The sequence below is a fragment of the Ambystoma mexicanum genome, chromosome 12 (genome assembly GCF_040938575.1).
Source record: "Ambystoma mexicanum isolate Mex_15411 chromosome 12, UKY_AmexF1_1, whole genome shotgun sequence".
In the NCBI taxonomy this organism is placed as follows: domain Eukaryota; kingdom Metazoa; phylum Chordata; class Amphibia; order Caudata; family Ambystomatidae; genus Ambystoma; species Ambystoma mexicanum.
In genome coordinates this window covers 441,344,122-441,366,549 of record NC_090936.1, presented here as the reverse complement: position 1 = coordinate 441,366,549, position 22,428 = coordinate 441,344,122, and the positions used below count along the sequence as shown (strand labels likewise).

Here is a 22,428-nt window from a genome sequence, read left to right as displayed (position 1 = left end):
TGTTTACAAAAGAAATTTGCAGAACTTGATGAAGGCTCTGTCAGTCTTTTCAAATTCCTGCATTGTAAAACAATCTGACGACATGGAGCCCGTTGGCAAGTATTGGTTTGCACTTGCCTCTTAAGTCTACACTTTAGTGTACATCGTTTTCCGCGCCCTGATAGTCCATGCCCGGCTTCTGTGCCCTGTAGCTCCATTACACACAGTCCATTGCTTTGTGCTAGTCACCGCCCGCTTAGCCTGTGTGATTGACAGGAGCCCCAGTGCTGGAGCTGCAGAAAGGATAAGTGCATGTGCTGAGCGGTGCACCCTGGAGCGCGCCGCGCGGTGCTAATGAGCGCTGCACTCCATCATTTCATGTCATTGACATCCCTTCAGCTGCTAATTACTCATGGATCAGCGCGGCTGCAGAGTAGGCCAAACAGGGCCAACATGCTGATTCCCCATTGGGGTGCAGTCTAGTGTCCATTTTTTAATTGTCTTTTTTCTCACTTGGGCATCCTTAGACTGGCCTATAGGGTGACTGGGTAATGCCCTATATGCTAGCCCAGCCCAAGAGATTAGTATGTGCCCGTTTTGTGAGCCAACGCCTGCCCTTTCGTGGAATTAATGCACTGTGCATGCAGCTGGTAGCTTTATTCAATTTTACTGACCCAGGGAGCTCCGAAATGCACTAATTGCCAGAAATTATACCAAAAATGAGAACCCAGGAATTATTCATGCAATTTGTTAGCCAAAGTCACAAACATTCGTTTGCGAATGCAGGCCAGTTTAATTTCGTGCCAAGGACTATTTTGGATCCTAGCGTGGCCGCAATCTTGGTGGAGCTTGTCTAGAGGTGGTGTTTTGTGGTTTTTTTGCAGTTATGATTTCATGCAATGACAGTGCTTATTTTGTATAAATGATTGGGTGATTTATACCCCCGACTGTGTGTACCGCGTATTAAAGAAGATCTTGTCCCGGGAGGATAGCTCAGCGGCAACGTGCTCACCTTGGAAGCAAGACGATGCTAAACAACACAAGTTCGATCCCCGGGTCCGCGCTTAAAAACCTCTGGGTATTTAAGTGCGGTATAAATGCCCAACTAAGACAAACAACTATGCGACTAAAACAAACAATTCCTGTAACAGCGCCTCGATGCCCGCGGGCTGTGTGAGCGCTTTAAAAATGCAAATAAATGCTTATCACCTTGCTCAACCTGCTCCAAGGTTTGTTGGTGAGGTGAGCATCAAGGATTACCATTTTTTTAGGGTGACCCGGTGATTCCATGTCTCTGGGAAACAATGTTGCTAGTTCTGGCCTTTCATTTGACATACAGCTGCATTGTGGAAGTTGTAGTGTTGGTTTTTGTGGATTGCACAAGTTGGACTTAAGTGAATTGCAAAAGGAAAGCCCAAGACTGGATGAATGGTGTCCAGTTGGCATCCAGACACCTGAACATCCTACATTTGATAGAACCTCTGAACAGATGGCCCTCTAGCTTCTTTTAGACTAAGAGCGTGTAATACATGAAGCACTGCAATAACTCTTTAATGCATGGCAGACAGCAATATCCGTATAGAAACCTGGAAATAATGTTCTCATTAGCACCCTGGGTTGGGGCGCTGGCCAATCAGGAGGCTCGGAATGTACTGTATGGTGCAAGCCCGCATTCCGAGCTGCCTGGACAGTCAGTGCCCCTTAACCCTTCCCCGTTCCCCTTCACCACTTAGCACCCATGTAGTTTCCTAAACGGGTGCCAATGGTGTCTTAATAAAATAAACCTTTATCCGGCGGCCCAGCATTGTGCAGCGGTGCTTGTCAGTAAAGTCCGTTTTCATGTTGATGACGTCATAGTCATCATCATTGAAAACCGACTTCACCGGCAAGTAGCTCTACCTGGCGCCGGGAAACGGGATAAAGGTACTTTTTTAAAGACACCATTAGCACTCGTGTGAGAACCTACACAGGGGCTAATGGCTATATGCGGACCGACACGCCTGGTAACGGCACTCCCTCCCTCGTTAAGGGACCCTCACTTTGCTCGGGCCCTTAACTTGGGTGGCTACTCTGCCTAGGGTAGCAAATTGCTTGCATTAGCCCTGTTCACATCTGCTAAGTATGCTGGTGATCCCTAAGGGAAACAAACATTGGCAAAGCCACCAGTTTGGACTTTTGTGTAGGCACAATATCCACATTTTCCACTCACTTCCAAAAGGGTATTATTAGGCAGCAAAATGTTAAAAGCCGGCCTATGGAGCTAGTGCAGGCTAATGTTAAGGCAGTGCCTGGCAAACACCTATTTATTGCTCTTGCAAGAGCCAAAACGGATGGCTTTATCAATGCTTGTTTTTAACAGGAACTCAGTGCAAGGAACAGATGCAAGGGCATACATACTGTGTATAAATCAAGCGGCGGAAGGCACACTTTGGTAAGATAGCTTTATTACATCAGGAGCTGGTTTAGCTGGTTTCTAAATGCCATTATGTCAGTACTTTCATAAGGCAGTGTTTACATAAGTAGGCCATCAGCCGACGAGACACAAGGGGAGGAGTTTGACCCCGACGCTTTAATACACCCCAGGTCCTCAGAGTGGGAACCACCAAGCAATATCCTAGCAAAGAAAGCAAATCTCCTCATTAGCACCCTGGCGGGGGAGCCAGCCAATCAGGTGGCTAGTAACGTGGGCTTGATCGGCTGGTGAAAGCTCGCGTTCCATGCTGCCTGATGGCCGGCTCCCACCGCCTCCATCTTCCCCCCACCCTCCGTTCCCTTAAATTTTATCTTCTTTGCCCTTTTCCCACCACCACTTACCTGTTCGTTGTGGCGGCGCAGGCCGCCGCCACAGCTGGTTCCCCACTTCTCCGGCCGCCATGGAAAGGGAAGAGTAACATTTTGACTCCCAGCGCTGGCATGCCTTGGCTGCTTTCAGGCAGAATCTTGTGCCCCGCCCACTTCTTTTCATGCCCTATGTGCCAGGTTGGCCCATTGCCCTGAAGTAGAACTAGCCCCAGCAGTGATAGTGCTTGCTCCTGCTTCCTTCTTGGCAGCTACTGGCAGGCAATTTGTGGAAGTCCCGGTGTGTTCAATGGGATAATTGTGCCAGCAGGGACGTCATTTAGGGGTCGCCAGGGGTCGCAATTGCAACCCCTGAGGTCTCCCTTGCTACCCCTAAAAAAAAAGAAAACGAAAAGAAATATTTTTTCAAATATTTTTTTATTTTTTTTAATGCAAGCTCCTGGGTTGTGGCCAGCATCATGTGGCTCTTTGCTTCTGGAGTAGCTGGCTTTCTTGTTCAGGCCTCTCAAAACAAAACAAATTAAAGAACAGGCGTTCCGCAAGTTTAACACTTTCACCAGTGACCCTAAATAAGAAAGAATAGGAATACCAAATAATGTGTTTTTCTGGAATTCTATACAGTAATTGCTAGACTCCTTACAGGTTTATTTCAGTCACACTTCAAGGGGGCGAATCACTGAATTAGGGCCTCATTACACGGAAGGCGGTAATGGTTAACGGCCACCGTTAACCATTACCGCCTTACTACGAGGTCCCTTAGCGGGTTGGTGCTTTAACGCCTGCTTTTTGCAGGTGTTAAAAACCAACCCGCTAAGGGACCTCAGAGCTAATTACGGCACCGCAAAATTGCGGTGCCGTAATTAGCACCTTCCCCATTCCCATAGAGCCCTATGGGGCAGAAATGGGAATGGGGAAGGGCAATGGCGGAAGGGGGATTTACCGCCCCACCAACCTTGGAATGGGGCGGTAAATCCCCTTTTCGCCAAGGCGGTGCCGGTATTTTACCGGCATGAGCCATGGCGCTAATAGCGCCATGGCTCACCGCCTTCCGTGTAATGAGGCCCTTAGTCTGTTCTTAAAACCTTAACTCAGCCTTTCATTCTTCTGAGGTCTATAAATGAGTACCAACACAGGTTGGGTGATATTGTATGTATATTTTTTCTATATAAAGCGCTTAAGCGTAAGTGCTATAAAATAACACTTCATCATTTGGCCACGGACGTTTGCTTATATGGGCCTATACACTCTCATCTTAATGATACATATGGCGATCCATTCTTGTATGTATATCACATTATAGTGATATCGTAACCATATTTTTAGCAGTGTACTTCGGAACAATGCTATGTGATGCCACTTCCTGTTTAGTCAAGGGGTGAAATGCTGTGTTCCATTGCTTCCCACAATATCACTCCGAGGCGGGGTTAAATGACGTCACTTCCTGTGATGCCATAAGAGGTCAAGGGTCGTGTGATGTCACTTCCGCTATCCCTGGCGTTTTGGTGAAATGACGTCCCTGTGTGCCAGGCTCACTTATAGTGAAAATCACCCCCATTTCTGATGGTTGCCCGCCTGAGACTGTATTTAAAGGTTGCCCTGCTCTGCCTTTACACCAGGAATTCACCTTTGGAAAGGTTGTGGATTTTCACTATAAATGAGCCCCTATGCCTTTAATCATTTTTTTGCGTGTGTTTTTTGTAAATATAATGCAAGTGAACCAAAACTCTGTACATGAGGACGATAACAGTGAGTGAAACAATCCTTATGCAGGGTACTTTACAAAAGGTCAAAGTGAAAAATCAGCAGCTATTGTACAAGGTGGGATGGGGTGGAAGCTTCAAGTAAGAGCATGGACTGGGGACAGCACAGACCGACAGCATACAGTATGAACACAGGCAATCAAACATGCATGGACCGTCAGGGAGAGGAGAAAACCGAGGCGAAGGGAGGATGTACCGGATGTGGGCAGGGGAGGAGAGGTGGCAATTCGGGGGACAGACTGGGATGCCCAGAGAGTGGTGATATTTCCGCTAGTAGAGGAGCCCGGAGAGAAAAGAAGCTGAAGGAGGGGACCAGAAACAGAGAGTTTGGCTCTCCGGCTGGGACGAGTTGTGCAAGCTTGGAAATAGCAGGCAATGGAGCTATGTGGAAGATGGTGGGGGCAGGCCATGGATACTGCAGGAGGGGTCAGTGGCGCATGGAGAGGCATGAGCAGAGGGGGGAGAGGAGCATGGGAGGGTGCATAGACTACAGGGCTCTCCCCTTCCCAAATTCCATGCATGCAGTTAGTCCTACAACTGTCTCACTTCTTGTGAAGAAATGACTCTTTAGAGAAGATTGAATATAAACAATCCAGAAATGGACACATTAAGGCACAGTCTATTGATATGCCCAGGTGTAAGGGACAAAAGAACTACTTACCTGGGACATCTTTTCGCCGGTCAGCGACTCCTTGATGAAGAGACCTGGTGGAACTATTTAATGTCTGGAGACACAACGTCATATGCCATAGCCGCGCGGCATATGCCATAGCCGCGCGACATCCCTTCTCCAAAACATATTCCCGGTTAAAACCGAGGAAATAAAATGAAGATAGCTATGCAAGGAGCATGGTGTGACAGTGGTATCACCGGAAAGAAGCGATCACTTTTTCTTTTATTTCTTTCTTCGTTTGTGATGTTTTTGTTTCTAAGTTTTAATAAGAATATTCTGTTTATACTGCATCCAAGTATTTTGATGTTTTATCTTGTAAAAACTGTTAATCAGTTGAATCAAGTAAATACAATAAAAAGAAATAAGCCAAAAATTGTGATTGCACAATCTCTATACCAGTCTGTCTTGGATTGATAAGCCAGTAAATGAGTTACCGGGGTATCTGGCACGTTTCCCCCATCCCTACTGGCGACAGCAATTTATGCGTCTCTGGTTAAATGTGCTTTTGACTGGGGAAATAGGGCCCATTAGATATGATATGATATTTTATTTCTATCGCGCTCATACACACGTGTTTCAGAGTGTCACGAGGCAAGGGAGGGGAACAAGGGAGGACAGCACAGCGATCTGACTAGGCCCAGTAACATTGAGAATGCGCAAGTGAATGGGAGAGGGAAGGGAGAAAGTGCAAAGGAGAGAGGAGAAGTGGAAAGTTCTGAGGAAAGGATAAAAAAACAACTGGTAGTGCAGCCAGCAAGGTGGCAAGTGCAAGGTTTAAAGCGCAGACAAAGGGTGTCTTGTAAGTGCGGGTAAAGGGACTGTAGGGATACAGACCCAAGTGCAAGGGTTGCTGGAAGGCAGTGCAGGTGTGCGGCTGGGTGGGCAGGGACCTGGGTCTGAAATCAGAGGGTAAGCAGGTGCACGGTGCCGAAGCAGACAGATCAGCAGGGGGGAGGAAGAGCGAAGGCAGAAGCAAAGAGGAAGGTCTTAAGGTGCTTCCAGAGCCGGAGATGGTTCTCCTCAAGTTTCAGAGTGGCAGGGAGGCTATTCCAGAGGGAGGCCCCAGCCGAGGAAAGAGATCCACCACCATCTCGTTGCTTGGAGAAGAGACTGACCCTGAGGGAGTGGGAGGTGGAGGAGTGAAGAGCTCGAGAGGGAAGGTATTTACAGAGGGAGAGTTGGAGGTATTTTGGACCCAGGCCCCAGAAAGCCTTGTGGACAATACAAAGTGTCTTGGGTTTTCGGAGGTGATGAAGGCGAATAGAATGAGTTTGTTTTTGGCCACAGATCTGGTGTTGATAAGTATGCATGAGAGAGGGTGAGGTGAGCGCAGGGCTAGAGGCGTGAGCGACGGTGGGTTGAGGATGAAGGCTTCTAGGAGGGGTTGCACGGTAGAAGGCAAGGGGAGGAGGAATGAGGGCGGAGGGGTGTGAGGGGATTTGGAGCAGGGAGAGGTGGGTGGAGGGAGGGGGTTCTAGGAGAGGAGAATGAGAAAATGCTGGGAAAGATCTAAGAATGGGAGGGAAGAGAGCACTTGAAGTAGGGTGTCTGCAAAGGATGGGAGGGGTCTATGGGGCGTACTGATTGGGAAGGGCTGGAAGAGCGTGCTAGGGTGGGTTCTGGCGGGAGAGCGTGGTGGAGGGAGGGGGCGAGGGGGAGTTGGCATATAAAGGGGGAGGCATGGCAGGGCAAGGGGAGCTGGCAGGGGAGGAGAACAGGGGTGTGAGGGGTTGGGTAGGGAGGCAAGGTAGTCATGGCATAGGGGATAGAGGTGGATGGAGTTCTTTGTGTCAGGGCAGGGAAGGCAAGATGAGAAGATAGCCTATGGTGAAGGTATCTCTTTGTTTTGGGTGGTGAGTTGGAGCCAGAGGTGTATGGGTGAGAGTGGAAGGAACTGCCGAATGGGGAGCCATGCAGGGGCGTTGCTAGGTCTGGAAAACACCTGGGGCTACGCTGATGTCGGAACTGTTGGGACTGGGGGCTATCTAGTCTTTTGGCTGTAGCTCCTGAGATTCTATCCGGGGCTACAACCAAAAGATCAGGGGCTTTAGCCCCCTTATCCCCCCCTAGCAACGCCCCTGGAGCCATGGCTGATGTGGTTCAGGCTGTGCTTAAGGACAGGAAGGTGAGGTAAGGGATGGAGGTGGAGAGAGTATAGGCGTGGGCAGGGAAGGGAGTGGGAGCTTGCGGTGATGGTTAGGAAGTGGGCATTCTGAGGGGGACGCTAAGGGATAGAAGTGGAAGCTTATATAGAAAGGGGCATGTGGGGGTGAGGGGGGCGGGTGCTCTGGTTTCTGGCATGCCAAAGGGCACCTCTTGCCTTGGAGCTGTTGGGCATAGTGGCAGAGCTGGTCAGAGTGTGAGGGGGTTGGAATGCATCTGTGGCTTGCGCTAGTTATAGTTTACTCAGGTAGAGTCAAAGGCAAAGGGCCTCATTACACGGACGGCGGTAACCATGGCGTTATTAGCGCCATGGTTGCCGCCGGTATTTTACTGAGTCCGCCTTGGTGAATGGGGGAATTACCGCCCATTCCAAGGTTGGTGGGCCGGTAATTCCCCATTCACCAAGGCCCTTCCCCATTCCCATTTCAGCCCCCATAGGGCTCAATGAGAATGGGGAAGGAGCAAATAACGGTACCGCTATTAGCGGTACTGTTATTTGTCCTGAAGTCCCTCAGCGGGTCCCTTCCTTAACGTGTGGTCTGGCCACACGTTAAGGACAGGACCCGCTGAGGGACCTGATAGTATGGCGCTAAGGGATTATCGGCACCGGTGCCCTTACCAGTGCCGGTGATCCCTTAGCGCCATCCATGTAATGAGGCCCAAAAAGTAGTTACCGGATGCCCCTAGATTCAAACCACGAGCAGTAGCAGTAGTGTACTTAGGTTCAAATCAAGATAAAAGATAGCATGCGCCTACATTCAGAATGAGAACAGAGGTAGAATGCACCCAGATTCAAAACAAGAGCAGCATCGTTAATGCGCCCAGATTCAAAACAAGAGCAGCATCGTTAATGCGCCCAGATTCAAAACAAGAGCAGCAGCATTAATGCGCCTAGGTTCAAAACAGGAGCAGTAGCAGTAATGCACCCAGATTCAAAAGAAGAGCGGTAGCAGTAATGCACCCAGATTCAAACCAAGAGCAGTAGCAGCAATGCACCCAGATTCAAACCAAGAGCAGTAGCAGCAATTTACCCTGATTCAAAACAAGAGCAATAGCAGTAATGCACCACAATTCAAAACAAGAGCAGTAGCAGCAATGCACCCAGATTCAAACCAAGAGCAGTAGCAGCAATTTACCCTGATTCAAAACAAGAGCAATAGCAGTAATGCACCGCAATTCAAAACAAGAGCAGTAGCAGTAATGCACCGCAATTCAAAACAAGAGCAGTAGCAGTAATGCACCGCAATTCAAAACAAGAGCAGTAGCAGTAATGCCCTGCAATTCAAAACAAGAGCAGTAGCAATAATGTGCCTAGATTCAAAGTATTAGTACTGGCCTAGGTCTGTGTGTCTGGAGGGCTCTGGTTTGAAGGGGGGGGGGTATTACAACAGGGTGTGACTTGAAGCGGTCCTTATCAACGGGTAGGAATGAAGGAAAGTTAGGGAATGGCAGGGGAGTCCGGAAGTGTTTCGAGGGTAAAGGATGGCAATGCAGGGAGTGTGGAGGGAACCGGGGTGAACAGGGGCAAACAGGGAAAGGAAGCTGCCCAAGGGGGGAGCTGCCCTTTGCTGTAGCCCTTTGCTGGTTGCCCGGGCAAGGCTGTCCTGAGAGAGCCCCTGAAGATGGGAGAACTGGTCACACGTGCCGTAGTGAGGCCAATCAGGGACCCAGGGGTTGGGACAGGGAGACTGAGGTCGAGAAACCCAAACAGAGCAACAAAATGCAGGTAAATGCCATTTCACCATTCGTAAAGACGAATGTAAAGAAACTAGCCAGGGAAACACTTACGCGACTGTAGATAGTGGGCACAAATAAAAAATAATTTATGCACCAAGTAAAGAGTTTTGAAGTCTGTTTTTTGAAGTGTGAATATGCAGTGGGCTCCATGATTTTGGATTTTTTGTAGTTTGCAAAGGGATTTTTTTGGAGCTTGTCGTGGATACCATTGCAGTAGTCGAGTCCGGACTTGACCACTGTGAGAATCACTGAAATGTGTTGGGACATTAAAGTAGATTGACCTTGAAGTAGAAGATGATAGAAATCCATGTTCTTTGATACATTAAACTGGGGCCTCATAGAGATTTCGGTATCGAAAGTAAAACCCAGATTGCAGAAATTACTCTTGAGGACATGGATGAGGGACATGGAAAGGGGACTGGAGAGGGGGTCCTCTGGTCCCCAACGTAATACCTGAGTTTCAGAGTTTTAAGGCTGGAGACGCTGATGGCAGTCTGAGATCTTGTGGGCACCAGCTGTGTCTTCTTGGATTTGGAAATGTTGCTGTGTGCCTGGGTCGAACTGGGGCATACAATTGGCACGGGCACCACTGAAACAGTCACATATGACAATTCATTCCTTTTGTGACAGACTGCTTAAATACTACACAAGAATACTTTGTGGTAAATTTAGCATTTTAAAGAATATTTGTTCAGTTGCATTCGTCAAAACTACTTTCTGCACTGTGAAGTAGCTCATCAAACTGGCCTAGCTTGGCTAAACAACTGGCCCCTATTGACTAAAAGAAACTGGCCCAAACTCGCATGCTGGGCCTGCACTTTGGGCTTTGCCCCATAGGCCAGTCCGAGCCTGATGTGTGCCATCAGCAGACATATGGGCACAAAGGGGCCATGCCACAGTCAGAGATGGGTTTCCACTAACTATCCATAGGCTGTGAAATAGTTTATATTCATGTTGCAACATTCTATGTGTGTTATATTTATTTAGTTCATGTGCCAGCACAAAAGCAAAACGAATTTTAATTCTGTTTCTGAGGAAAATGTTTTAAAGAATATTTTTTTAAGAGGTAGAACAATATTTTAGAAAATGCAAATAACACAACAAAGTAAACCAACAGTTGTATGAATATGTTTTTACTCCTGTATACCCATGGATGTATATTAGAATTTCAGAATTCATGGCAGATTGCTGGTCATTTTTGGAAAGCAATGAAATGTAGCATTGTTTTCGGCAGCACACCCACTTGGACCAGAATGGTCTTTGATTGCCATTGTGCTTTTCAGAACATTACCCATCCACACCTCTGCCACAATGCCCGCCATGGTGCTGTCCATTGCAGCCCCTGACTCCTGCCACTGCACCTTAGTGTCACGATTGATGCTCACCGCTAGTTTTGGATTTTTCCAACACTTTTTACATCTGCATGAAAGGGAAGCACTCGCATTAAATCTATCTCCTTCCTAAAAGAAATCGCGATGGTCACCAAGGGCGTTGCCACGTGGCAAATAGACGTACAGCCGAGAGATTGTGCCTCTCTGATTTTGTCAGAAATTGTCTTTTGAGCCGCATTCGGCTGCCATCTGAATCATGCAGGCTTAGCGGATGGTCCCTACCACAGAGCATTTGTGGTCTGATTCTCTTCGATCACTTACAAACCGCTACTAGATGTTTTCAATCCTGGTTCTAACCAGCCACCGATTTCCTGAGTCACACACAGTGAGAATGATCTTGAAGGTTTGGCAAGCAGACACAAATAAGTCTGGAGGTGACTCTCTCTAATTAGTACCCAGTGCGGAAAACGAAAGAAAAATACTTACCTGTGGTTGGCTGGATTCCGAGCATTACTGCATGGTAATCCCGATCACGCAACGGCGTGCAGCTTGCTCCGATCTCCGACAGCATTTTCATTCCGGAATGGCTGCCATGGAAAGAAAGAAGGGGCCACGTGTAGTCCCATCTCCCTTTCCATGGCGCCCATTTTTTTTTGTTTACTTTTTTTGTTACTTTGTTTAACGGCGCTCATTTTTTAAAACGTGTTGAACTTTTTGTTTCAGCTGCAAAATGCAACGCGTCTTGGGGTTCTAATGGCAATATGCCCCTGGGCTGCGGGCCATTACCCCACATAAGGTAATGCCCCCTGGACCTTCGTTAAGCTGTAACTATGGGCCCCAGGGCATTACATTATGCAGTAATGGCCCGCAGTCTCGAGGCATATTGCCTAAAGAAAAACTCTAGACACAAGTCGCAGAAAGAAATACCCAAATAGCAAACTGCATGGGACTAGCTAGCACTGCTGGTTCTCAATGAGCTGAAGGGTCAAAAGAGTGGACTATACCCATTACTTCTCATTTAGGCTTAGCTATGTAGCTGCTAGACATGGACAGCATAACGTGTACTAGCGAATAAATACGTAATCTTGGAGCAGGATTTTTAGGGTTAAATTTCACATAGAGATGTAAATATAGATATCTGGACTATAGATAGATAGATAGATAGATAGATAGATAATGGAAGGATGGATAGATAGATAGATAGATAGATAGATAGATAGATAGATAGATAGATAGATAGAGAGGTAGATATAGATATAACTATATACAGACAGACTGACAGAAAGCCACTTAGGTACAGGTATATAAATACATACGTAGGTGGAGGGATGATGGATGGATAGATCGAGATATAGAAAAAGATAGACAGATGGTCAGATAGACAGATAGATGGATGGAAGGATGAACGTATAAATAGAAAGACATATAGATAGAGAGATAGATAGATAATGGAAGTATGGCTAGAGAGATAGATAGATAGATAGATAGATAGATAGAGGAAGTATAGATAGTTAGATAGATAGATAGATAGATAGATAGATAGATAGATAGATAGATAGATAATGGAAGTATGGATAGAGAGATAGATAGATAGATAGATAGATAATGGAAGTATGGATAGAGAGATAGATAGATAGATAGATAGATAGATAGATAGATAGATAGATAGATAGATAATGGAAGTATGGATAGAGAGATAGATAGATAGATAGATAGATAGATAGATAGATAGATAGATAATGGAAGTATGGATAGAGAGATAGATAGATAGATAGATAGATAGATAGATAGATAATGGAAGTATAGATAGATAGATAGATAGATAGATAGATAGATAGATAGATAGATAGAGGAAGTATGGCTAGAGAGATAGATAGATAGATAGATAGATAGATAGATAGATAGATAGATAGATAATGGAAGTATAGATAGATAGATAGATAGATAGATAGATAGAGGAAGTATAGATAGATAGATAGATAGATAGATAGATAGATAGATAATGGAAGTATAGATAGATAGATAGATAGATAGATAGATAGATAGATAGATAGATAGAGAGGTAGATATAGATATAACTATATACAGATATACTGACAGAAAGCCACTCAGGTACAGGTATATAAATACATACTTAGTTGGAGGGATGATGGATGGATAGATCGAGATATAGAAATAGATAGACAGATGGTCAGATAGACAGATAGATGGATGGAAGGATGGACGTATACATAGAAAGATATATAGATAGAGAGATAGATATAAAGATACATTGATGGAGATAGACTGCCAGAAAGACAGACACTCAGGTACATAGATAAATAGGTAGCTGGGTGGATGGATGGATGGATAGATTGAACGATAGAAATAGATAGACATATGGTCAGATATGTAGATAGATAGATAGATAGATAGATAGATAGATAGATAGATAGATAGATAGATAGATAGATAGACGAAAGGATGGATATATACAGAGATAGATATAGAGATAAATGGGTGTAGATCTACTGGCAGATAGACAGACACTCAGGTACATATATAGATAAATACATAGATAACTGGATGGATGATGGATGGATACATCTACAGATAGCTAGATAGACAGATAGACAAGCGATAGATAGATAGATAGATAGGTATTACTTGAAGTATACATGACGTTGGCTAGTGTATTCTTGGCACAGATAATTCTAGCCAAGATCAAAACATGAACAACTGTTCAGAATAGGAGCCACTGAAGCCTTTGATAATCCATGCCATCCCTCATAATTAGCTTCGGGACAGTCAATTATGCCAACTATATAGATGAGCCTAGAAGCACTGATCACATTCCGTTAGCTCCATTGTTATCCGTCTACACAAGAGGCTGTTAGTTACCAACTGAGTTTCTTTTCTCTTGACAGAAATATAAAGATGTGGAGCCATCCTTGAAGATCAAGGAAGTGGACGGCTTGGAGCTGGTCAAGAAGTTCTCGGAGGAGATGGAGAAAATGCTGCGCAGCAAGGTGGAAGCTGTCCAGGTGCAGTGCACTTTATACTTAACCCTTGGACGTCCAACCAGCTTCATCATTTGGATGATAATTGTAACAAAGTTATAAAAAAGTGACACTAGTGCTTTTTCCCCAAACAGGTTAATTTAATTTGTTTAATAATGGGGTGAGATGCACATCTTTTGTGATTCTGTTGTAAAATGACAAAATAGTCCAGAGGCGCTCCTCTGCGAGAACGAACATGGCCCATTGACCTGTTCTTTGGGAAGGTCCCCACTCAAGAGTCTGCAGCCACAAATTAGCTCACTGTACCTTTCACAGATGTTAATGTTAATGTTAAAGGATATTTGTACCGCGCACTATCATTTGCATATCCATTTGCATATCAGTCTTTGTCCCGCACACATGGGCAGTCCAGCACCGGAAATGCTATGGCAATTCCCTACTGAACAAGAGTACCAACAGCAACCTCAGACACGTGTTTCAGCCTTGTTGGGCCTCATCAGTGAGGTGGAGCTGTGCCTCTCTGAGAACAGACGTCCCTTAAACAATCACAAAATAGTCCATAAGCGTCTGCTCTGCGAGAACTAACACGGTGTGTCCGAGAACAGTGAGCAAGGGACCCAGTCTATAAAAATGAACATCTTGTGTCTTTTGCCATTGGTTATAATAAGTCGGTATTGTTATTTTGCCATCTCACACCATGGGAAAAAGAGTCAAAATTAACACTGTACATCAAATGTATGCAAGCCACAGTAACATTTACCACAGAAAACATATATTCAATTGTAGATTTAGAAAGCTAGACGAATCTTATGACTTGTGATATATTAATGGGAAGGACATGAGTGGCTTTACTGACGCTGATACACCACCACACAGCACATATGAGTGAGAGAGATCTCATTGGCAATTGTACACAACTCTATGCTTTGTGCATGTAGACTCGAAGCAAGAAAGGTTGCACTTTTCATAAAACAAATCCGCACATCTTTCATAATTCAATTAATACGTGAATCAATGTATTATTCTTAAAAGTGCATTATCAAAATATTTTCTTGAACTTCCTCTATGCAATATAAATCAGTTTGTCAATGTATCCATTTGCAGCATACACAAATACATTAAAATACATCAAAGATAAATTAATTCAAGCTATTATTTCAGTCATTACAAATGTTTCATTGTGTGTCTCATTTCTTTCAAGCAGTTCATTAGGGTGACAACTGTTTCATAGAGGAAATGCATTTTTTTCTTTTTTAATTGTTTGGCTATGGCGTAGTGTAAAGCAAAATAAATCCCATTGTTGCCAATTCACATTAATTAATCAATGCAAAGGTCAGCTGACCAGGGTGCAGCAACATTCATTAGTAATACCTTCCTCCACAATCTCATGCTTGGCGTCAGTGAACCTCCTGACCCAGCAGGCAGTGCAATCACGTGCACAATTCTGTCTAGAATAATCCATTTGCAAGACACCAGTTCTCGTGTTTGGGAGTCATTGTACATGTGCTCTCCTACAGCGTATATGAAAAAAACCGGAAAGGATATGTGTCTTTAAGGAATTCCATGCAGTGCAAAATGAATGAATATGAAAGTAGAAGCATAGTAACGTTATAACACAGTATCCACCAATAACGTTTGTTAATTTAAAAAAGGGCACTATCACCGGTCCCATCTCAGAGAGTGGAGCACAGTCCTCTCTGCATCTGAGACTGGTGACACTCATTACTCCTAGTCAAAAAGGGAAAAGGCGTGCCTTAATCCCTTCCACCCTTCAGGGCAGTAATGGGCTTGCTGCCAGTGTGCTCCAATTCACCTAATAACATTAGCACTACACACAGGATACATGGATCTCTGCCTCTTTGAAATTTCAAAGTTCCCTCACAACCATAAGAGCTGTACTCTTGACCTTTCCGCATATAGATTGCCTAGACAAAATGTGCAACATCCCAGCTCCATATATATTTATAACAACAACATAAGTTGCACATTTATTTGAGAAAACAAGTGAAAACACCTTTCATAATTCAATTCATAAAAGTGTCAAATTATTACTTTTAATTGACACCTGGGGAAGGGTACTCAGGCAATCAGGTGGTTGCAAGTTGGAGTGGTCACTGCCAGTTTCTGCTCGTGTTCCACCAGTCACCCGTGCCTTTTTCCCACTTGGCAGCATGTTTTCCCTGTGTGCCTCGGCTTCTGTTTCCTTCCTCTGCCCCCAACATTGCCTGCCGGGTCTCACATCACCCCAAACCCTCTCTCCCCACCCACCCACTTACCTGGTGCCCCAGGGCTCAAGTCTCCAGCTGCTGTAGTCCATTCATGCCCCTGGCTGCCATAGAAATAGAAAAGAGACGTAGTGCCTTTTCTGTTTGCTGTGGCTGCAGCCATCTCATCTACTTTGGGGTTATCTTTTGTTTTTGCTCCAGGGAGCAAATAGTTTTAATGTTTTTTTCCTGAAGAGATGGGCTCTGCTTGTATTGCCCTTGTCCAGTGGCATACAAGGTCCATAATGGCCCTCATCCCTTGCCAGGAACCTCACTGCGCTTGTGCCTACCTATGCTAGCGCTGACGGGCCGTCACGGGCCCTGTATACCCCGGACATGGGAGTAATTGCTATACTGTGCATTACCAAAAACATTTCTTGACCATTCTCTATTCAATATTATTTAATTTGTTGATTTATGTATTGACAGCATACAAAACACATTTCTAAAAATACATCATAGATAAAATACTGAAATCCACTCTTCCAGTGACTACACATATGACAGAGTTGCACTCAGCTCGACAGGCAGCGCAGTGCATTCCTTTGGGCTCTGTATGAGAAGGATCTACAGTGAACTTTGGCTTTCTGCTCTTGCATGTGGGAGCAGATTGCCTGAGTTAGATCTAAGCAGTGTTTTGTGCTAATAGTGGGTCAAACGATGAGTGAGAAGGGTAAGGCTTTTGTCTAGAAATAGCCCTGTAGCCAAGAGAGTTTAATTTGTGCACTAATCTCTTCTTAATTTGCTGCCAATGTCGTGGGGTTTAGACACGTGAGAGAGCTTCAGTAGGAGTCTGGCCTGGTCATTCTGAACTCTCTGCTGCCAAGTGAATAACATCTCTGATAGGACTAGATATATGCTACTTCTTAAATCGAGTCATTGTCAAATGAATTAGTGCATTGATTTCACTATTTGGAAATCACATTCTCAAATACTTTTTTTCTTGGGTACCATACATAAACGGGCAAGCGATAACAATCTCACACTCTAGAGGTACTTTTAAGTGGGATAATAATAGGGCTAGAGGTCTTCCTTTTCAACCCATAGCATGGGTTTTGTGCGGGTGGGCCTTCAACCACCTTAACCCAAACAGACCCATAACTTAAGAAGTGAGTACACGGCTGTACATAAAGCAGGTTTATTGTACAATGTTCCGGGGTGCGATTAGAGGGTGTTGGAGGACCAAACTAACCCAAGTCCCAACAAACCACACCAGTTCACCTCTTTTATACAGTTTTGCAACAGTTAAAACACTCCCAAAATACTTAATTGCAATTCACCCCCCAAACATGATTGGACACAACGCTCTTCAAAGAAATCCATTCTTTTCCCAATTCCTACATTTTCATTGGCCAGGTTTATCTCAATAATTACCTTCAGATTATATTCCTAACACACCTCTTCTTATGATTTGTCCGTAGTAGGTCATGACGACAACACATGGTTAGACATTGGTAGTGAAAACATAATTCATTACTAGCAATAACTGGCCTAAAACGATTAAATCCTAACACTTGATTTTCACATGGCTCGCGTGAACATTTCCTGCGATATGAGGAGGCTGGGTGAATGATTTCTCTTTGTTCGGGATGGATTTCATTTCCCAGGTCACCGTTCCATTGAAACTTCCCAATCTACAAAATACCCACTTGATCACACAGTTGAAACTCCGAAATAGCATTAGGCACTAGTCTACCTTGCGTTTTACCTCTGACCAAAATAAATAACAAAACTCCTTTGGTCACGCTCTCAAACAGCAGGAGATTATATGTACTATCTACGAGACTTATTATCAGATCATAAAACCTCAAGGTTATTTCTGCAGCTCCAGAGTGTGAAGGGTGAAGTTACTCATTCACCTGCTTGGCACAGTGTCACCTCAGTTTCTCACAGCTTGTTGTTCCAGTCCCTCACAGAGTGTTGCTCAACTCCTTGCCTTTGCACAGCCAACCTTCAGTCTCTCACAGCTTGTTGTTCTTATCTTGCCTTGGCACAGCCTTGCCCAGTCTCTCACAGAGCATTGCTCCACTCGTTGTTTTTGCACAAACATCCCCCAGTCTCTCACAGCTTGTTGTTCTTCTCCTTGCCTTGGCACAGTCTCACACCAGTCTCTCACAGAGGGTCGCTCTATTCCTTCCCTTGGCACAGCCTTGCCCCAGTCCTCACAGCTGGTTGTTCTTCCCCTTGCCCTGGCCCAGTCTCACACCAGTCTCTCACAGAGGGTTTCTCTATTCCTTGCCTTGGCACAGCCTTGCCCCAGTCTCTCACAGCTTGTTTTTCTTCCCCTTGCCCTGGCCTAGTCTCACACCAGTCTCTCACACAGGGTCGCTCTATTCCTTGCCTTGGCACAGCCTTGCCCCAGTCTCTCACAGCTTGTTGTTTTTTTCTTGCCTTGGCACAGCCTTGCCCAGTCTCTCACAGAGTGTTGCTCCACTCCTTGTTTTTGCACAACCATCCCCCAGTCTCTCACAGCTTGTTTTTCTTCCCCTTGCCTTGGCACAGTCTCACACCAGTCTCTCACAGAGGGTCGCTCTATTCCTTGCCTTGGAACAGCCTTGCCCCAGTCCTCACAGCTGGTTGTTCTTCCCCTTGCCTTGGCCCAGTCTCACACCAGTCTCTCACAGAGGGTTGCTCTATTCCTTGCCTTGGCACAGCCTTTCCCCAGTCCTCATAGCTGGTTGTTCTTCTCCTTGCCTTGGCACAGTCTCACACCAGTCTCTCACAGAGGGTCGCTCTATTCCTTGCCTTGGCACAGCCTTGCCCCAGTCTCTCACAGCTTGTTGTTCTTTTCTTGCCTTGGCATAGCCTTGCCCAGTCTCTCACAGAGTGTTGCTCCACTCCTTGTTTTTGCACAAACATCCCCCAGTCCTCACAGTTGGTTGTTCTTCCCATTGCCTTGGCACAGTCTCACACCAGTCTCTCACAGAGGGTCGCTCTATTCCTTGCCTTGGCACAACCATCCCCCAGTCTCTCACAGCTTGTTTTTCTTCCCCTTGCCCTGGCCCAGTCTCACACCAGTCTCTCACAGAGGGTCGGTCTATTCCTTGCCTTGGCAAAGCCTTGCCCCAGTCTCTCACAGCTTGTTGTTCTTTTCTTGCCTTGGCACAGCCTTGCCCAGTCTCTCACAGAGTGTTGCTCCACTCCTTGTTTTTGCACAACCATCCCCTAGTCTCTCACAGCTTGTTTTTCTTCCCCTTGCCCTGGCCCAGTCTCACACCAGTCTCTCACAGAGGGTCGCTCTATTCCTTGCCTTGGCACAGCCTTGCCCCAGCCTCTCACAGCTTGTTTTTCTTCCCCTTGTCCTGGCGCAGTCTCACACCAGTCTCTCACAGAGGGTCGCTCTATTCCTTGCCTTGGCACAGCCTTGCCCCAGTCTCTCACAGCTTGTTTTTCTTCCCCTTGCCCTGGCCCAGTCTCACACCAGTCTCTCACAGAGGGTCGCTCTATTCCTTGCCTTGGCACAGCCTTGCCCCAGCCTCTCACAGCTTGTTTTTCTTCCCCTTGCCCTGGCCCAGTCTCACACCAGTCTCTCACAGAGGGTCGCTCTATTCCTTGCCTTGGCACAGCCTTGCCCCAGTCTCTCACAGCTTGTTTTTCTTCCCCTTGCCTTGGCCCAGTCTCTCACCAGTCTCTCACAGAGGGTCGCTCTATTCCTTGCCTTGGCAGAGCCTTGCCCCAGTCTCTCACAGCTTGTTGTTCTTCTCCTTGCGTTGACACGGGCTCGCCCCAGTCTCTCACAGAGCGTCGCTCTATTCCTTGCCTTGGCACAACCATCCCCCAGTCTCTCACAGCTTGTTTTTCTTCCCCTTGCCCTGGCCCAGTCTCATACCAGTCTCTCACAGAGGGTCGCTCTATTCCTTACCTTGGCACAGCCTTGCCCCAGTCTCTCACAGCTTGTTTTTCTTCCCCTTGCCCTGGCCCAGTCTCACACCGGTCTCTCACAGAGGGTCGCTCTATTCCTTGCCTTGGCACAGCATTGCCCCAGTCTTTCACAGCTTGTTGTTCTTTTCTTGCCGTGGCACAGCCTTGCCCAGTCTCTCACAGAGTGTTGCTCCACTCCTTGTTTTTGCACAACCATCCCCCAGTCTCTCACAGCTTGTTTTTCTTCCCCCTGCCTTGGCACAGTCTCACACCAGTCTCTCACAGAGGGTCGCTCTATTCCTTGCCTTGGCACAGCCTTGCCCCAGTCCTCACAGCTGGTTGTTCTTCCCCTTGCCTTGGCCCAGTCCCACACCAGTCTCTCACAGAGGGTCACTCTATTCCTTGCCTTGGCACAGCCTTGCCCCAGTCTCTCACAGCTTGTTTTTCTTCCCCTTGCCCTGGCCCAGTCTCACACCAGTCTCTCACAGAGGGTCGCTCTATTCCTTGCCTTGGCACAGCCTTGCCCCAGTCTCTCACAGCTTGTTGTTCTTTTCTTGCCTTGGCACAGCCTTGCCCAGTCTCTCACAGAGTGTTGCTCCACTCCTTGTTTTTGCACAACCATCCCCCAGTCTCTCACAGCTTGTTTTTCTTCCCCTTGCCTTGGCACAGTCTCACACCAGTCTCTCACAGAGGGTCGCTCTATTCCTTGCCTTGGCACAGCCTTGCCCGAGTCTCTCACAGCTTGTTTTTCTTCCCCTTGCCTTGGCCCAGTCTCACACCAGTCTCTCACCGAGGGTCGCTCTATTCCTTACCTTGGCACAGCCTTGCCCCAGTCTCTCACAGCTGGTTGTTCTTCCCCCTGCCTTGGCCCAGTCTCACACCAGTCTCTCACAGAGGGTTGCTCTATTCCTTGCCTTGGCACAGCCTTGCCCCAGTCTCTCACAGCGTGTTGCTCTTCCCCTTGCCTTGGCACAGTCTCACACCAGTCTCTCATGGAGGGTCGCTCTATTCCTTGCCTTGGCACAGCCTTGCCCCAGTCTCTCACAGCTTGTTTTTCTTCCCCTTGCCCTGGCCCAGTCTCACACCAGTCTCTCACAGAGGGTCGCTCTATTCCTTGCCTTGGCACAGCCTTGCCCCAGTCTCTCACAGCTTGTTGTTCTTTTCTTGCCTTGGCACAGCCTTGCCCAGTCTCTCACAGAGTGTTGCTCCACTCCTTGTTTTTGCACAACCATCCCCCAGTCTCTCACAGCTTGTTTTTCTTCCCCTTGCCTTGGCACAGTCTCACACCAGTCTCTCACAGAGGGTCGCTCTATTCCTTGCCTTGGCACAGCCTTGCCCGAGTCTCTCACAGCTTGTTTTTCTTCCCCTTGCCTTGGCCCAGTCTCACACCAGTCTCTCACCGAGGGTCGCTCTATTCCTTGCCTTGGCACAGCCTTGCCCCAGTCTCTCACAGCTGGTTGTTCTTCCCCTTGCCTTGGCCCAGTCTCACACCAGTCTCTCACAGAGGGTCGCTCTATTCCTTGCCTTGGCATAGCCTTGCCCCAGTCTCTCACAGCATGTTGCTCTTCCCCTTGCCTTGGCACAGTCTCACACCAGTCTCTCACAGAGGGTCGCTCTATTCCTTGCCTTGGCACAGCCTTGCCCCAGTCTCTCACAGCTTGTTTTTCTTCCCCTTGCCCTGGCCCAGTCTCACACCAGTCTCTCACAGAGGCTCGCTCTATTCCTTGCCTTGGCACAGCCTTGCCCCAGTCTCTCACAGCTTTTTGTTCTTTTCTTGCCTTGGCACAGCCTTGCCCAGTCTCTCACAGAGTGTTGCTCCACTCCTTGTTTTTGCACAACCATCCCCCAGTCTCTCACAGCTTGTTTTTCTTCCCCTTGCCTTGGCACAGTCTCACACCAGTCTCTCACAGAGGGTCGCTCTATTCCTTGCCTTGGCACAGCCTTGCCCCAGTCCTCACAGCTGGTTGTTCTTCCCCTTGCCTTGGCCCAGTCTCACACCATTCTCTCACAGAGGGTCGTTCTATTCCTTGCCTTGGCACAGCCTTGCCCCAGTCTCTCACAGCTTGTTGTTCTTGCCCTTGCCTTGGCCCAGTCTCACACCAGTCTCTCACAGAGGGTCGCTCTATTCCTTGCCTTGGCACAGCCTTGCCCCTGTCTCTCACAGCTTGTTGTTCTTGCCCTTGCCTTGGCCCAGTCTCACAGCAGTCTCTCACAGAGGGTCGCTCTATTCATTGCCTTGGCACAGCCTTGCCCCAGTCTCTCACAGCTTGTTGTTCTTCTCCTTGCCCTGGCCCAGTCTCACACCAGTCTCTCACAGAGGGTCGCTCTATTCCTTGCCTTGGCACAGCCTTGCCCCAGTCTCTCACAGCTTGTTGTTCTTCCCCTTGCCTTGGCACAGTCTCACACCAGTCTATCACAGAGCGTTTCCCTGCTCCTTGCGTTGACAAGGGCTCGCCCCACTCTCTCACAGAGGGTCGCTCTATTCCTTGCCTTGGCGCAGCCTTGCCCCAGTCTCTCACAGCTTGTTTTTCTTCCCCTTGCCTTGGCCCAGTCTCACACCAGTCTCTCACTGAGGGTCGCTCTATTCCTTGCCTTGGCCCAGCCTTGCCCCAGTCTCTCACAGCTTATTGTTCTTCCCCTTGCCTTGGCACAGTCTCACACCAGTCTCTCACAGAGGGTCGCTCTATTCCTTGCCTTGGCACAGCCTTGCCCCAGTCTCTCAAAGCTTGTTTTTCTTCCCCTTGCCCTGGCCCAGTCTCACACCAGTCTCTCACAGAGGGTCACTCTATTCCTTGCCTTGGCACAGCCTTGCCCCAGTCTCTCACAGCTTGTTGTTCTTTTCTTGCCTTGGCACAGCCTTGC

General features: G+C 47.1%; 1 protein-coding gene and 1 long non-coding RNA gene across 7 annotated transcripts in view; one reads left to right on the top strand and one right to left on the bottom strand.

Annotated features, from left to right (window-relative positions):
* The window catches only part of CACNA2D4 (calcium voltage-gated channel auxiliary subunit alpha2delta 4), a 1,390,363-nt gene that overhangs the window by 363,151 nt on the left and 1,004,784 nt on the right, over window positions 1-22,428 (top strand). For all 6 annotated transcript variants that reach the window (XM_069628636.1, XM_069628639.1, XM_069628635.1 and 3 more), the window contains exon 3: window positions 13,349-13,465. In XM_069628636.1, coding sequence (XP_069484737.1) covers window positions 13,349-13,465 — 117 coding nt within the window. The remainder of the gene's footprint in view (window positions 1-13,348; window positions 13,466-22,428) is intronic.
* LOC138513626 (uncharacterized) overlaps window positions 1-22,428 on the bottom strand; it is a 481,408-nt gene that overhangs the window by 288,713 nt on the left and 170,267 nt on the right. The gene's annotated exons all lie outside the window — the stretch shown is intronic.